The 15,706-nt window shown below is 45.4% G+C and overlaps 1 protein-coding gene across 5 annotated transcripts in view; it reads left to right on the top strand.

Moving 5' to 3' along the window:
• The window catches only part of itga11a (integrin, alpha 11a), a 59,691-nt gene that overhangs the window by 16,276 nt on the left and 27,709 nt on the right, over positions 1-15,706 (top strand). For all 5 annotated transcript variants that reach the window (XM_069190582.1, XM_069190581.1, XM_069190578.1 and 2 more), the window contains 8 exons: positions 4,909-5,018; positions 5,410-5,501; positions 6,128-6,242; positions 7,910-8,037; positions 8,731-8,879; positions 9,784-9,928; positions 10,805-10,970; positions 11,705-11,775. In XM_069190582.1, the coding sequence (XP_069046683.1) occupies positions 4,909-5,018; positions 5,410-5,501; positions 6,128-6,242; positions 7,910-8,037; positions 8,731-8,879; positions 9,784-9,928; positions 10,805-10,970; positions 11,705-11,775 (976 nt within the window). The remainder of the gene's footprint in view (positions 1-4,908; positions 5,019-5,409; positions 5,502-6,127; positions 6,243-7,909; positions 8,038-8,730; positions 8,880-9,783; positions 9,929-10,804; positions 10,971-11,704; positions 11,776-15,706) is intronic.

Genomic DNA, 15,706 nt, shown 5'->3' with positions numbered 1-15,706 from the left:
AGAGCATCCCAGAAAACAGGAATTTGTTTATTCCCTTCATGCTTGGTTAGCTATGCTGATAGTTTGTAATATTAGCACAGCCCAATAAAAATGGTTTGTGTTTTGCCCTCAAAAATGAAATGAAACCTCACTTTCAGCAGTTCTCTCATGGCTAGACACACATTTTTAAGAACATAATGATCAGGGTACAAGATTGCATAGTATCTTTTTTTTTACAGCATCTTGTTTTAGGTTTTTTGAAACGTGATGATGCTTGAAATTTCAGTACATTTTTTAAGCTTCTAATGTGGCAGTTGTGTTTTAGTGATCTGAAAAATGATTTCCTGTTATGATATACTTTTGTACTCCATCCTTACTATAATTGCTGCCTGATTTTATGAAGCATGTTGGCTTTGCTGTAGAAGAATTAGTTGCACTGGTCTTCTGCTGGAGGGGGTTCCGGCCTGGATCATCACACTGACTTTATTAAAGATCATAGCAAATAGCAGAGGTGCCATCCCCACTTATTTTTAGTTTTTAAGAGCTCAGTAATGAAGCGGCACTGATAACACACCAGCACCATAATGGCCATGGCACTGGAAGTAATAAGCATGTTGAAACGTGAAACGTTCTGTAGCGAAGCATTACCCTGGGGTATGAGACAATGGTGGTAATAAAAGAACAGTCGATCTGTATCAGAAATTGTATTTAAACAGTATTTAACATTGAGTTGAGCGGTTCAGCATCTGCTTTGAAAGTGCTTTCGTGGTCCGAGTTAAGTTTCTAGCCAGTGCCTTGAGGGACAATTATGTCTCATTACTGAGACATAACATCGTCGTGCTTGGGAAGCAGATCATATATTAGACATAAAATTTTAATTGAAAGTTATTTTAAGTGGAAGTACAGAAGAGGAAAATGTTCTGTGAATGCATATTTCACAGGCGCTGTCAGGGAGAGCCGCTTCATTTTGTCAGTGAGGTGAAAGTGTGGGATGGCAGAAAGTCCTGCTGCGGTCAGAGAGAAGCAGCTGGCGATCCCAGCTGTGAAATTTCATCCCAGGTCACCCTTATGAAAGAGTCTATGTTCACTTAGAAAATAAAGAGCAGCGTTGTGTCTCCACTGAAGAGCCAAGACCTGACCTCTGACATGGCACAAGTCCTGCTCTTATCAGAATCGATTCAAGAGCAGGACAGTTCCAACAAGCTGGATCAACAACTTCCCTGAAAACTTGCTTCTCATTTAAAACCTTCTTATAGAGCTGACTATGAAAGGTCCTAATCCAAGCCTTAAAAGACCTCAACGTAACTGACAAAGTTCACCCGATGGACGTTTCGGAATCAACAGTGAAACAGAAATAAGAGCACATAAGTGGAAACTATGTGGAAGGGCAATTAAGCCTGAGAACAGGATAGGAGGCACCCCTTACACAAGGGGTTGTGGGAGTGTGGAACAGGCTACCTGTTGACGTCGATACCCTGACTTCTTTCAGGGAATGGCTGCATGAGATCTTGGGATCTACTAGCTACCAGACAAGCTAGATGGACCAAAAGGAATTTTCTCTTTTGTAACATTTCAGATGTTATTACATTTTCATCGCCTCTCTTGGAGGTCTCTGCTCTCAGCAGTGAGCCCGGGCTTTGGGTCCAGACATAGAAGTTAAAAGTTGTTCCGGTGCTGGGTCTGCACCTGCAGGATTGACTCTTCAATTCTGGCTTCATTGAACAAAAAGACATTCAAGGAGAGGTACTGTGCCTCTGGCCCTGCTGCATCATCTCTTGCGGCTCCTAGACACAGATCGATGAAACGTGGCTGCTCATCGTACAGACAGTGCCTTCATGGATAACTAGAAACACATGAGTGTCGTGAGCACATGAACAGCTTAAAACCCGTCAGTCAGCAGCAGTATCAAAGGAAGGTGGGGCTGGGGGCTGGAGATTCAGCTGCGGTTTGACAGGCAGCCTAATGCCTCCAGCAACAGTTGAGAGCACTTTTCTCCAAGTGTTAAAAGCATTATTGCATTAGAGGTTCGGGTTTGGTATTGCGTTCCCACAAAACTGCTTCCAGCACTGCGGGAGAAACATGGTAGCTGCACATTCAAATGGTTATTTCATTACGGGCTGTTAATCCTCGCACCCCACGTTCACATAAAAGAACAGGAGCTTGACTTTAATTTCAAGGAGCACGTTTGATTGCTAAAGCAACTTGGATTTTCTGTATCTTTGCTTTTTCATAAACACCCCGATCCTCCCCTCCTACCCCCAAAGCAGAGTATCGGTGTGCCTCTTTCTTTCGTGGACAGCATCCCACTCTGAACTCCCCTCAGGCATTCATATGCTGCCAAAAAGGACCTTCAGAATAGGGCTACTGTTCATGATAATATGAGTCCTGAATCTGCAGCGCTCACTGGGTTTCTGCTGGGGCTGAGTCTATCTGAGAGCACAGTGTGCCTGCGAATACCTGGGTTACCACTGTTTGGACAACAACTTTTATACAGTTGTGTGTACAGTCTGGAATTTATTCTATATTATAGACCTGTAATTAAAGTTTTGTGCATGGCCTAAATGACTTGATCATTATTATGATGATGTGATGACAATAACGTTTATTAAGCAAATGCCATGTGTGACTGGGAAATGGCATTGAATACAGAGTCTGGTAATGGAGCAAACTCTAAGGGGCAGTCTAGAATAGCCAATCAAATCAAATCTCTGTGGGAAGAAACTATCAAGATGTGAAAGCCCGTGTCAACTCAGAGAGGCCATACAAACACTGTACAGATAGACATACTAAGGCAGCTTTATTGCCAAAGTACTGTGTCATCGGAGATACCTTCTGTTCATGTGAAACCACCCAAATACCACAGTACTCCAGTACTCCACACAGGAGGAAAAGGCCAATGCTGTGGCTCCTCAGAGAAGAGGCATTTTAGCTTTCATTCTTCATTCCTCGGATCCATGCATCTACAGAAGAAATCTGCACAAGAGGAAGAAAACCTGGCAGGGGCAGTACACCAGCTAGCCCTTTGAAGTCTGCCAAATGCCGCATTGCAGGAAGGGTCTGTTGGTCCTGCAGCGTGCTTGAAACAGGAGGCCAGTTCTCCTGCACTCTGGCTGTGTGTCAGCTGTGTAAGCACACACAAAGTAACATCCTGCGCTGCTCTGTGGGAGGTTCATCCACTCTGCTGGCTCCTTCAAAACTAGCGGCTTTTGCAGCAATATTTAAGATATATCACATTTCTCTGAGTTGGCTTTTGGAAATATAGTCATGAATGTTTTCTCTTTTTCAACTTTAAGGCTCCCTCCAACCAGAAGGACAAAGCACCTTTGTGCAGTTCAAAGCAGTGGCTACTGTTTCAGCTTGGTTGTCAGCTCAGCACTCTGGTCTTAGTTTTGATCTGTGTTGTACAGGTGCTAACACACCATAACACATATCCTTTTTTGGCACTGCTCTCCTCCTAGTGTAAGAATCTCCTACTTCATTAACTTGTCTTCCAAGGGGGAAAAGAGCCACTTCATATTCAAGTCTTGTGATGTTTGCCCTGCGATGGTCCATGGTGTATCCCGCCTTGGGTTCATTGCTTGCCAGAATAGGGTCCAGCACCCCCACGACTCTGTATTGGATAAAGCAGTTTAAGATGGATGGACGGGTCTTATGATATTCAATATTAAAACATCATCTGGTCAAAACTGAGCTAGCAAATTTTAATATGGCCATAAGACAATCTTTTTAACAGTTTGCCAGAAAAACCTTCTAGCAAAGTAGTTTTTAGAACATAGCAATGCATTTTGTTCCACATAGAGAATAAAACTTTTCCCAGTTGTATCTTCCGATTATGTTTGATGATCTAAGCTTGAAAAAACTTGGGTCTGCTTTTACCTTAGTCATTCTTTTTAGAAGCAAAGATTAAATGCACAGTTGCCCCTAAGTTACTATATATTATACTGATATCCTTTACCTCTGGAACGGAGAAACTCCTCAGTCTGTTTCATGTTAGGAAGAATATTTTGATGATCTTTTGACCCACCCGTGTCCTGCTGTAGTGAGCGACCTGTGTAAAGACCAAGCAACTGGGTTCGGATCTCTGACTGAGCCTCCTTGCACACAGTCGAGCACAGCACATACACAGCACAAACACAGCACATACACAATACACAATACCTACACAATTCATACACGGCACCTACAGAGCACCTACACAGCACATACACAGAATATACACAGCACATACACAGCCTTGCAGTTCGCTCTGCATCTCTCCTTCCCTGTGCAGCTGATGTAGCTGATGGCAGGGTCACTGAGGGGCTCTGGGATTACAGCAGCAGGTGGGGTCTTCCCAGCATGACCTGTCTAATGTGTGCTGTCGTAGACTCCTAATGTTTACTGGGAGTAGCGCAGCTTTACTGTGTGAAAGAATACTTCAGAAGGATCATATCAAGGGCCATTGACTGAAAAACAATTAAAAGGAATACTACAGACACCCCCTGTCAGCTTTTAAAGGACCCCTGCCGGTTTTGTATATTTTTGGCTGCTGCTGTGGAGGTAGGTGACTGGACATCAATCTCCTCTCTTTGATAGCCACTGTGGCTTCTTCTGTCAAGCACGATTGAAGGTTCACACAGTGCCCTTATTCCAGGCTGTTGTTGTTTTTTTAACAGCTTTATCATTAAGGGCAGTTGAAAGGAAGACCGAAAGTTTTTCCTGGTGCCACGTTCTACACGTGGATATTGGATGCTTTTTTTTCTAGATCACATGGAAGCATAGAGAGGGACTAAAATGTCAACAAAATGGCAGCCGAACAGCATCGCGGGTTAAAGCCAGTGTTTCTTGCTCTGCATCCAGTGGCCTGAGGGGTTCCCGTCTTGCGTCGAGCCCCCCGGGCGGGTGTGGAGTCTTCGTGGGAGTTTGTACCTCTTTTTCTTGTCTCCCCAGGTTGCTGGTTGGCGCTCCATTTGAAACCAATGGCCATTACCAGACAGGGGATATCTACAGGTGCCCATTAAGCAATAATGGGAGTGGCAACTGCTCCAAGCTCAACCTAGGTATTGTCCCCCTTGGCATCTGTTCTGCCTGAACTAATTCTGTGCCAGGCAAGAGGTTGCAGCAAGTTATTCACCAGCGTAGATTTAATCAGTTTCTGTTTATGACAACAAACCAGGCTGTACAGCTGGCATATACTTAGCATTGCAAACATATGTAAGACTGCTGTAAACAGTTGCTCAGCAATTACAAAGACGCTGCAAGGCTGACTCTTGATGATCAAGGCACACAAAGGAATATGCATTACACCTGTTTCAGCACAGGTGTGGACATGTTAAAAGAACTGATTGGAGGACTTCGTGTTTTTTCGAGCATTTTTATTTCTTGCATTTAATAGACGTGCTTCCCAGTTCTACCAGTTTCATTTGTTTATGTTTTGTTTTATTCCTCAAGGAAGGATATCGCTCACTAATGTGTCAGAGCGCAAGGACAAGATGCGCTTAGGAATGACACTTACCAGCAACCCCAAGGACAACAGCTTTGTGGTAAGCAAATCACCTACAGCCCAAGCTTTAGGGAAATACTAATACAGCAAACCAGCAAAATAAACATTTTATATTAATCTTAGTTGCAGATTGAGTTGGTATATTTGAGATGCTAAACAGAGGAGGGTGGTCTCAGTAAGACTGAGTCTCTCACAGTTGTGCCAGGGGCTGCATCTGAGAAGTACTGATCCAGGCATCTGCCAGGCATTAGAGACAGAATCCGTGTTGACAACATGTTTAATGAAAGGGGAAGCAGCACCATAAAGACAGAAAAGGAACAACTCCAACTAAGTGCCACTTTATCACAGTAGAAACCCACCGCATAGTTTCAGTAAGCTTTTTTCATTATCCCAGCTTGGCATTGTCTGAGGAATTGCAGTATGGTCTCCCTTGTCAGAAGTGATTTTGTAATTACTGGCTTTATTTGCCGAGTGCTGGCCTGCCGTAAAGTAATTAGGATCAAAATGAAACTCATGTTGGACTCTTTCTGCAAGTGTGTGCTGCCACGGTCCCAGTTACTTCCTGAGTCCGCGTGAGAGCAAGTGCACAGAGAGCCTGTGCACGGCCTTGCACTGCCAGCCTGAAGCCATGCCTGGACACCGAGTGAGACCTCCCCTCTGTTTCAGGCCTGCGGCCCCCTCTGGTCCTACGAGTGCGGGAGCTCCTACTACAGCACGGGGATCTGCTCCCGCGTCAACTCCACCTTCAAGTTCGCCCGCACCATCGCTCCCGCCTTCCAGAGTAAGTGCCGCGCCACCCCTGGAGTCTCTCCCACAGTTCTCCACACACTGAGCTGTCTGCCTAACATCCTCCCAGCAGCCAGGGATACTGTACCTCCTGCAGCCTGTTCACATGAGCTTTCGGGTTAAGGGCAGGGGCAGGGTCAGAGTCTTCACTTCAGGTCGGAGGCGTAGAGGAGGTAGAGTTTAGAGCTGGGGTGGCCAGTCTCGGACCTGGAGGGACAGTGTCCCTGCAGGCTTTCATTCCAGCTCAGCTCTTAACTAAAATCATCTCATTGTTGGCTTAATGGGTCACAGTCCTCAGTTGCCCCTGAAAACTGTGTCATTCCCATGAGAGATTGAGGTTCTCCTTTTGAGCTGGGGACTTATGCTGGACACCTCTTGGTTTGAGCGTCCCCCTACTAGTTAATTAATTGCTTAATTAACATTTCCCTGTTTATTTATTCCCGGGGTGCCACTCTGGAAGTGCTCTGACATTGAGCCTGTTTAAGTATCTGCTCGCTGCATGTCCGTCTGACCACAGCCCGAGATCCTGAATTTCCACCTGCGAGAAGCCTGCCTCCCCTCCAGGTCCTGATGAATACTTTACTTCCAGCACCTCAGAGAGCTTCTGGACACTCTGTGGCTTTTTGTTCCATCAACTTCGATAGTCAATTAAGCTTTGTTTAAGTCTTAGCCTTCACCCTGCTCTGCTGCCTTTCGGTGGTGTTCCAGTAAGCTCCGGCTGAGCCTCCCCTTTAATTCCCAAAAATATTCAAAGACCCATGAGAACACGCACTTGGGTTCTGGCTAAAACTCCTTTGTGGCCGCCTGCGGCATACATCCGTGTCACAGCCCCTGATCTTCACATTCAGCCTTCACATTCCGTCACTGTCTGCAGTGCTTTGTTGCATTGTAACACAATTAAGGGCACTACACAATCCTCTCTTCATCTCTTCCCGTCTCCCATTCTCTCCCTGGAGATGAGGAGGCTTTTTCTCATCTCCATCTCTGCTCCAGTTCCGCAGCTCTCTAAGTAACGATGTAACCTCCAGTCCATTCATAAATCCCATCCCCAGAGATTCTGATTGGCGTGCCCAAATAGAAATAGTTTGTGCTTTGACCCACAAAAATTCAGTCTCAGTTTCAGCAGTTCTCTAATTGTTAGACACACATTTTCAAGAACGCAGTGATCAAGTAACAAAAAGCCTTTTAACCAATCGTAATTATCCATAAATAGCTTTCCTATTAATCAGAGAACTACATCAGGGTGTTATTAAGGAACCCTAAGGAGGCATGTTTTGGCAGCAGCTCAGTGATGTTCATTGTGTCTTGGAGATGTGTGGGAGTTTCCAATGTCTTTAGCTTGGGTCAGAGAATGCTTATTGGGTTTTGTGGTTTAGGTATCCTTACACAGCCAACTCAAGCTCCAGAAGAGAAAGAGTAGCAGGCGGGAGGGGCTGCAGTTCAAATGCATTGAGGACAGAAATCAGGAAGACATTTCTTTACTCAAACAATTTTTGGAGCAATCCTTAATGAACCACAATGCAGTAGCTGATTCACTGGAATTCTTCAGAAAGCAACCAATTCTGAGGTGTAGAAGAAATGAAGCAACCAAAGGAACCAGGTGAGCTTAATGACCTTCCTCATTTGAAATGTTGATGTTCTGATGTGATTCTCATCCTTCAGGGTGTGAGACCTACATGGATATTGTCATTGTTCTGGATGGGTCCAATTCCATTTACCCGTGGTATGAGGTCCAGAACTTCCTCATCAACATCCTGCAGAAGTTTTACATTGGGCCGGGCCAGATCCAGGTGTGTGTGACCATGCTTCTCAAACTGGGTGCTGGGTGGGCTGGGTCATGTACGGTCATGTTTAGACTTAACTTGACTTAGTTTTCAAACTCGTCAGGGATGTCCCATTTTGTCGGGCAGTTTGTCGAAAGGTGGGTCTTGTAACCACTTACACAGTATTGTATAAGAAAAAAAGAATCAGGCAATCACTGTTATTTAATCATCTACTATCATCAGTAACTAATTCATGTATCAGACTGAAATGTATCCCTTCACAGCATATTTAATCAGATTTATCATTTTGTCCTCAAGCATCACTTTTGTGTTTATTTTCTCCTCCCCCTCCAAAGAGAAGTTCTGCGTGGCTTTTTTATCTTCTTCTCAAGTTTGATTTGGGTATTGTGGGTAATCCACTTCCTAAGGACATCCAGAATAGGATGGATTGGCCACTGGGTTGCCTGAGCCCAGGCTTGGATCCCCTACTACCTTGACCAGTACCGTGGCATCTAGTCTCATCTCCTCACCCCACCAGAAGTGGCTCAGCTGCTTGTCCTACTGTCCTCCATTCAGAATGAAGTATAAGAGAGTGAGATGAAGAGATAGAACAAAAAATGTTGTAGTTTCGTGTGTTTATCCACTTGGACATCTGCGTTGGAGTCGTCCTACGTTTGTCCTAGTTTTGACCAGTTCGGTGACCCTGTCTGCGTCTCCCAGGTTGGTGTGGTGCAGTATGGGGAGGAGGTGGTCCACGAGTTTCACCTCAATGACTACAAGTCCGTGGAGGAGGTGGTGAAAGCAGCCAAGAACATCGACCAACGCGGAGGCGCAGAGACTCGCACAGCCCATGGGATAGAGATAGCACGGTATGGCTACAGCCAGGCAGCGCAGAACTTATATTCCACCCCATATTCCATACTGAAATTACTGTCAGAAATTTAAATGTTACACAATTGGAATATCTCCTGATGAGTTTTCTCCTTTGTTTGCATATGGCCAGCAGCCATATCATCCTGCAACGTACAACTGGCAACCCACTGGCAAGCTCAGCAGGTGTGAGCCTGGTCAGTACCTGGATGGGAGACCTAGGGAAAACTAAGGTTGCTGCTGGAAGTGGTGTTAGTGGTGGCCAGACTGCTCACCCTGCAGTCTATGTGGGTCCTAATGCCCCAGTATAGTGACACCATACTATAAAAAGGCGCCGTCCTTCGCATGAGATGTAAAACCGAGGTCCTGACTCTCTGTGGTCATTAAAAATCCCAGGGCATTTCTTGAAAAGAGTAGGGGTATAACCCCAGCATCCTGGCCAAATTTCCCCTTGGCCCTTACAAATCATGGCCTTCTAATAACCCCCATCTATGAATTGGCTTCATTACTCTGCTCTCCTCCACACTAATAGCTGATGTGTGATGAGAGTACTGGCGCACTATGGCTGTCGTTGCATCATCCAGGTGGGGCTGCACACTGGTGGTGGTGGAGGGGAGTCCCCATTACCTGTAAAGCGCTTTGAGTGGAGTGTCCAGAAAAGCGCTATATATTAAGTTATTATTAACTATGATGATTACTTACTTTTGTTATCGCCCCATGTAGCACAGATTTTTGCCAGATAGCACAGATCAGTCCAAGCAGCCTCGCTTTAGTAACTGCACACTGATAAAGGCGTCTGTAGAGACCGTACAGCAGGAGTGTGAAACAAACACACACATGTTTTGAGCTGATATTCAGTCAACACTCCAAACTGACGGTCGTTACCAACTGGCTTTTCTGCAGGTCGGAGGCGTTTAAACGGGGTGGACGGCGTGGCTCCAAAAAGGTGATGATTGTGATCACGGATGGGGAGTCGCATGACAGCCCTGACCTGGAAAAAGTCATCGAGAACAGCGAGAAAGACGGCATCACAAGATATGCCATTGCTGTGAGTACCGGGGGCTGACATTGGCCAGGCTGCTCGCCACACAGGGTCAATGAGTCTACTCTCACTGCATCGCTAGTCTGTTATTTCAGAATCCAGTGGATTTGTGTATCTGGCTGTCATCCTCTTCTTGTAATGGCTTTGGGGTGTTCTGGCATCTTCACCCAGTGGAAAGATTTTGCCTCTTCAGTTAACTCTTTCAGTTACAGACACTGCTCTGTAAAAACCTTGCATTGCTCTTGTCCTGGCCTGTCCGGAAATACATGATGTAAGCTTCCCTTGGGACTCGGGCCTGCTGGAAAATACTTTTTGGGGTTCTGACTTTCCAGATTATGCCATTTCATGGTTTGGGAGTAGGAGAACAAAACTGGACACTGTTGCACAGCCTCAGCTTGGCCCTGTTCCAACAGTGAAACTAGCTGGAGGCCATCCAAGCTGAACTTGACCTCCTAATTCCCATATCTCATTCGGCTGGACATTCACATTAGACATGGGAACATAAGAAAGATTAAAAATGAGAGAGTTTTTCAGGTCTTCGGGCTGCTTTGGTAGTTGTAGTTAATTGATCCAGGGGTCTAATCTGGCCATTTATTAAAAGAAACCAGGGCATTGGCTTCAGCAACATGGCTGGGTAGCTTGTTCCTGACTCCCACAACCATCTGGATAAAGAAATGGCTCCTGTTCATTAGTTTTTAAATGTCTCCAGTAATATCATAATACCAGTGACACCATAATGCATTTGCTGAGCATGTCTTTTGCTTATCTGGAAAATGGGTTTTCCAGTTTAGTGTGAAACTGGCCAGTTAAATTCCTGAAAGCAATCTATACGGAAAACCGAAGAGTGCAGTAAGGGTGTTGACGTCTCCTTTGTGCCGGCAGGTCTTGGGGTACTACAACAGGAGAGGAATCAACCCTGAAGCCTTTCTGAAGGAAATCAAGTACATCGCCAGCGACCCTGATGATAAGCACTTCTTCAACGTGACGGATGAATCTGCACTGAAAGACATTGTGGACGCGCTGGGGGAGCGCATCTTCAGCTTGGAAGGTACTTTACTGCACTGAACTGCAGAGTTAGCAGAAAGTGATGTGCACGACATGCTGTAACCCTGAAAGTCTGAAATTGGGGTGACCACAAGTAGTCCTGCAGCAAGAGCACTCCAGAAAACAAACATTCACTTTTAAAATATATTCAGCTGAATCAGCTTTACATATTTAGAACAAGATATGAACAAAAAGAGCTGGATTACCTTCTCTGAGTGAGAAGGCACTAATGAACACCCAGTATCTGTGAATGTGTAGCATAAAAGAAGCCGAAAGGGAAATGTGCTGACTTTCCAGACAGTAGCTGGAAAAAGAGCCTCCAAACATATTTGTGAAATGTGTTGGTGTTGCATAACTATCCCACAGGACATATGGGGATCCCAGCATTCCCCTGCCCCTGTGGCGTGCAAACCTGAACCACAAATGCAGGAATTCTCAGTGTTTCCTACCCATGTCCCTGTTACATTATAAAGATTTTTTCAACTTTCTGCACACATATCTGCATCAGGCCCTGCAACGGGTCAAGTCAAAGGCTCCACATACTGCTTTGGTTCCTGTTTGGGGTCACACAACAGAACACATTTCTGTTCCAAGGTGTGACATATGTTAATATGGCATTTACATACAAGATGTCCATCTTTCAACCTGGTTGTGAGTGACCTGAGCCATGATTCGATTTGACTGCTCCTGGCCTGCTCTGCCTGTCTTAACTCGCTGCCCCCCTCTCCATCTTGACAGGAACAAGCAAGAACGGGACGGCATTTGGCCTGCAGATGTCCCAGGCCGGGTTCTCCTCACACATCGTGGAGGCAGGTGTCTTTTCCGGGGTTTTATTTACACTCGTTCTTGTCATTTCACATTGTTCTCTTTCCCTCTCTGCTTTGGTACAGTATTGCGTTTCATGCCTTTCCAACCTCCCTCTCACTCTCCCTCCCTTCTAGGACACTCTGCAAATGTGTTAGCATTACCGCAGTCCTCTTAGCTTCCTTCTCTCCCCCCTTCCCTCCCTTTCTATCCTCTGGCCTTTAAAAAGAGAAAGAGTCTTGCAGGTAGAGAGGAGATAAGTAATGTCTCTTTCAGGAGACATAAATAGTTAAACAACCAGCTTATTCCTCTGAGATGTCTGCAGATGAGGCCTACAGGGCAAGAGATTTATCTCGGCTCTCCTGGTCATGATCAGGCAGTGCAATAAATGTGGTGAAGCTTGTGTTCAACACAGGAGCTGTTAATCAAAACAGAGGATGACGTGGGCAGTGGAGTGTGACTGAGGTCCCCCTCTTTTTGTCTGCTCTTCTCCCTCTTCCTCCATTTGTGCTCTCTTATTCTGTCCAACTCTCTCTTTCTTCCTCTTGCTCTCTCAGTCTCTGTTTCTCTATGTCTCCCAGTTTCTGCCATCCTCTCTTCGTCTCTGTGTCCCTCTCTCTGTGGTTTGTGGATTTGTGGACGCTGATGCAATGAGGTTTAATAAGATCCAGCTTCCAGTCAGAGCACACACAGCTTAGAGAGTAAAATATCCCCCCCCCCCCCGCCACCTCTTCACACACACACACACACACACGCAAGCACGCCAACACACCCACACTTGCCTACCTCTCCAAGAGAAAACAAACACAAAAAATGAGACAGAGTGGAAATTTCCTATTTCAGGACAATCACTGGATTCCTGGGATAGCATTGCATCTCCTATAAAAGCAAAATACATACCAAGAAAAAGAGAAAATCGTGGAAAATATTTTTTTAGAAAGTGGATCTGTGACTCTCTTCAGGCACAGCTGGTTTGCTTGCCCTGGCAGCTGGAGACACTGTCTGGTCTCGGTGCACTGGCTTCATCAGACACACTGCCTGTCGGGACTCTCAGACTGCCTCCCGTCTTCCTGCACTGTGAGAGATACTCTTGCCCTTTTAAGAGGCTCAACTGGACATTCTTCTGAATCTGTATCTGAATCTGAATCTGTCTCTTGTTTGCTACTGCACCGTGTCGGTTGCATCTATCAATACCATCATAAACATTTGAGAAACTTTAGGGAAAATATTGTTTTTTTTTCATAGCAAAAAGCAGCACCTGTTTCCCATTTGCTCTAGAGCCCACGAAACCCGACTCTCCAGGAAGAGTCCTGTGACATCAGACTGTCCTCCCTTTAAATGCAGTCGGCTGTGCAAGACTGTCTGGCTTCCACTGAGAGCTTCCAGAGTTTCTGATGTTCAGCACCGACCTGCAATCCCTGCCTGCATAGCCTCTGTGCTTTGAGATTCGGTTGTTTTCCAAAAATATAATTTTTGGCACTTCCCTCATTTAAAGTTCACTGTTAAAGCATGGTCAAGTGTAGCAATGTACAATGAGCAGTGTGAGGAGAGCTATGGTAAACCAAGGCAAAGTCAAGGTGCATGCATGGGAGAAAATAAGTTTAATGATCAGATTAAAATGCAGATGTAGCACAGAGTGATTGGCTATCCCTCTCTAACTCTAATGCGTCACAGTGCTGAGGATGAAAGAGTAACTGTTTATGCTGACAGAGGTGGGCCTCTTAAGTGCTGACTGTGCCGCCTCATTCTTAATGAGACAGACCGATGAGACCACAGGTTGACTCACACACCTACATCAATTTCTTAAATCAGAGTTAAAATCTTAATCCCTTCGTGGTTTGGCCCCCGCCTAATGTGACTTATCTTTTGGTCACATTTCAAAATCTACCCTTTGCTGATCTTTTTCACCCAGCCATGTGCTGCTTGCAGAGCTGCTATACAGCAGCCAATCAGGGACTTTGCCAACCCTGAAGAAATTAGAGAATCTGGTTTGGTTATTTCCATCAGATGTTTTTTTAAAAGCCTATCTGCTCTAATTAGGTTGTAATAAATAGATTTTCTATGTTCTGACCTGTGCAGAACTGGTGTCAAGTGTCAACACTGCAGACATTTTACCCTAGTTAATCTGATCAGACACTTCAAAAGCCCTATGAAGCATTACATACATTCTGTACCTGTGCAAAGATGTATTATTTCTTTTAAGTGCTTAACTTCCTGCACCTGTAACGAACAGTTCTTTCCGGACCCTATGCGGACTACACAGTCCGACGGAGTGGGGAAACACTAGGGAAACGTCATGCAGGAATACGGGGCTGAAGACGGGGGGGCGTGTCCAAGGTGCGCTGGTGCACGGGGGAGGTGTGGCCGAGGCGAACAATCCGAGAGTAGTCCTTAGGGAAAATCCAAAACGCAAGGGTAAGTCCAAAACCAGGAGATCCATCAGAACAGAGAATTAAAAACCACGAAGGCCAGGTCGGGAACGGGGAACGGGGAACGGGGAACGGGGAACGGGGAACGGGGAACGGGGGTTAAAACCTTAACGGGACCAGGCGCTTGCAGGTCCCGGACTCGCACGATATGGAAATCAGAGCAGAGCCCGGATGAGCGTCAGCGCCTGGCTTTTAAGGTGGGCTGGGAATAGGGAGCAGGTGCATAGAATAAAGTCTCACGTGAACGGGCTGGAGCACCCTTAAGGAGGGGGAACTATAATCGTGACAGCACCAATCTCTTTCTTTCCAATTTACCTTTTGTCAAAATTAATTAGACAGAGCCCAAACAACCTCCAGTGCAACTATTCAATCTTTCATTAGAGTAAATTAATGACATGGTGCAGCTGCTGTGATGAAGAACAATGTTTAGGACATGACACCTCTGGATCTCATTAGTCATTCTGGCTGCTCACAAAGGAATAGAAAAACTTTATCAGCTTGCAGGCCCTTGCCAGAACTGCGCACTGAATGATTCAAGCCTGACCTCATGTACACTTTGCAAAACAAAAAAGTGGGTTGCAACTGTGTTCTGGCAATACCTTAAACAGGGCTGGTGTGCTGTGGAAAAAACACATTACTGGGTTGGGAAGTTAGTATTACAGAGAGCCACTCAATGAAAAGTAACAGCTTTGATACAGTGGTGACAGGGATGTGAAACAACACCAAGCACAAAAGGAGGAGACACAAACATCAGTCAGGAAGACTGGTGTTTGTACATGCTGTATAAGGCTGATAAGTATGTTACTGGCATGGAGGTGTTGTGAGAACACTGGCTAGTTTCACAGTGAGTTTGGGTGAAATGAAGCACTGCAGGATTCACTCCTTAATAAACACTTAGCTGTCCAGGTTGCCCACTGTGCCCTGCAATAGGTCCTCTTGGAGTAAATTTGCGTAACACACTTTTTTAGCATCTGCCAGTATGTCTTGGACACTTTCAATTCTTTTTCAAAACACAAATATGGGGGGGAAATTAAAAAAGAAACACACTGAATAGATTAAGTGTTTTCTTTTAATTTTTTTTATTAACAATAGTTGGCAGTGTCTGTAAAGTAAAACTGGTTTTTAAGAGTGTTGTGAAAGATGTTCCATTTCCTGAATTAACAACAGAGGAGAGTCACATGGCTGTAAAGAGAGAGAAAAACAGCTCATGAGGGCCGTGCATTCTGCATGATGTAAGGAGAAGGTGGCTCACATGTGCTCTTTCTCTGGCTCCCATGTCAGCAGCATGCTGTGTGCGACGCGTGTTCATTCGGGGAGTGACACAATCCCTTCGATTAGCCAGACTGGGAGAAAAACTGGGAGATAAAGCAGTTTGTCTGAGAATTTACCTTCATCCTATGTGTAATCCACTACTTTTTCCAAAGTAAATACATCTGCCCGCCAACAGCTACAGGTCTCTCCATCCCCTGGGCAGCTGAGCCCGCTGTCCCTGGGCACCACCCACCTG

The sequence above is a fragment of the Lepisosteus oculatus genome, chromosome 5 (genome assembly GCF_040954835.1).
Source record: "Lepisosteus oculatus isolate fLepOcu1 chromosome 5, fLepOcu1.hap2, whole genome shotgun sequence".
NCBI lineage: Eukaryota > Metazoa > Chordata > Actinopteri > Semionotiformes > Lepisosteidae > Lepisosteus > Lepisosteus oculatus.
This window is presented reverse-complemented; position numbering and strand designations above follow the sequence as displayed.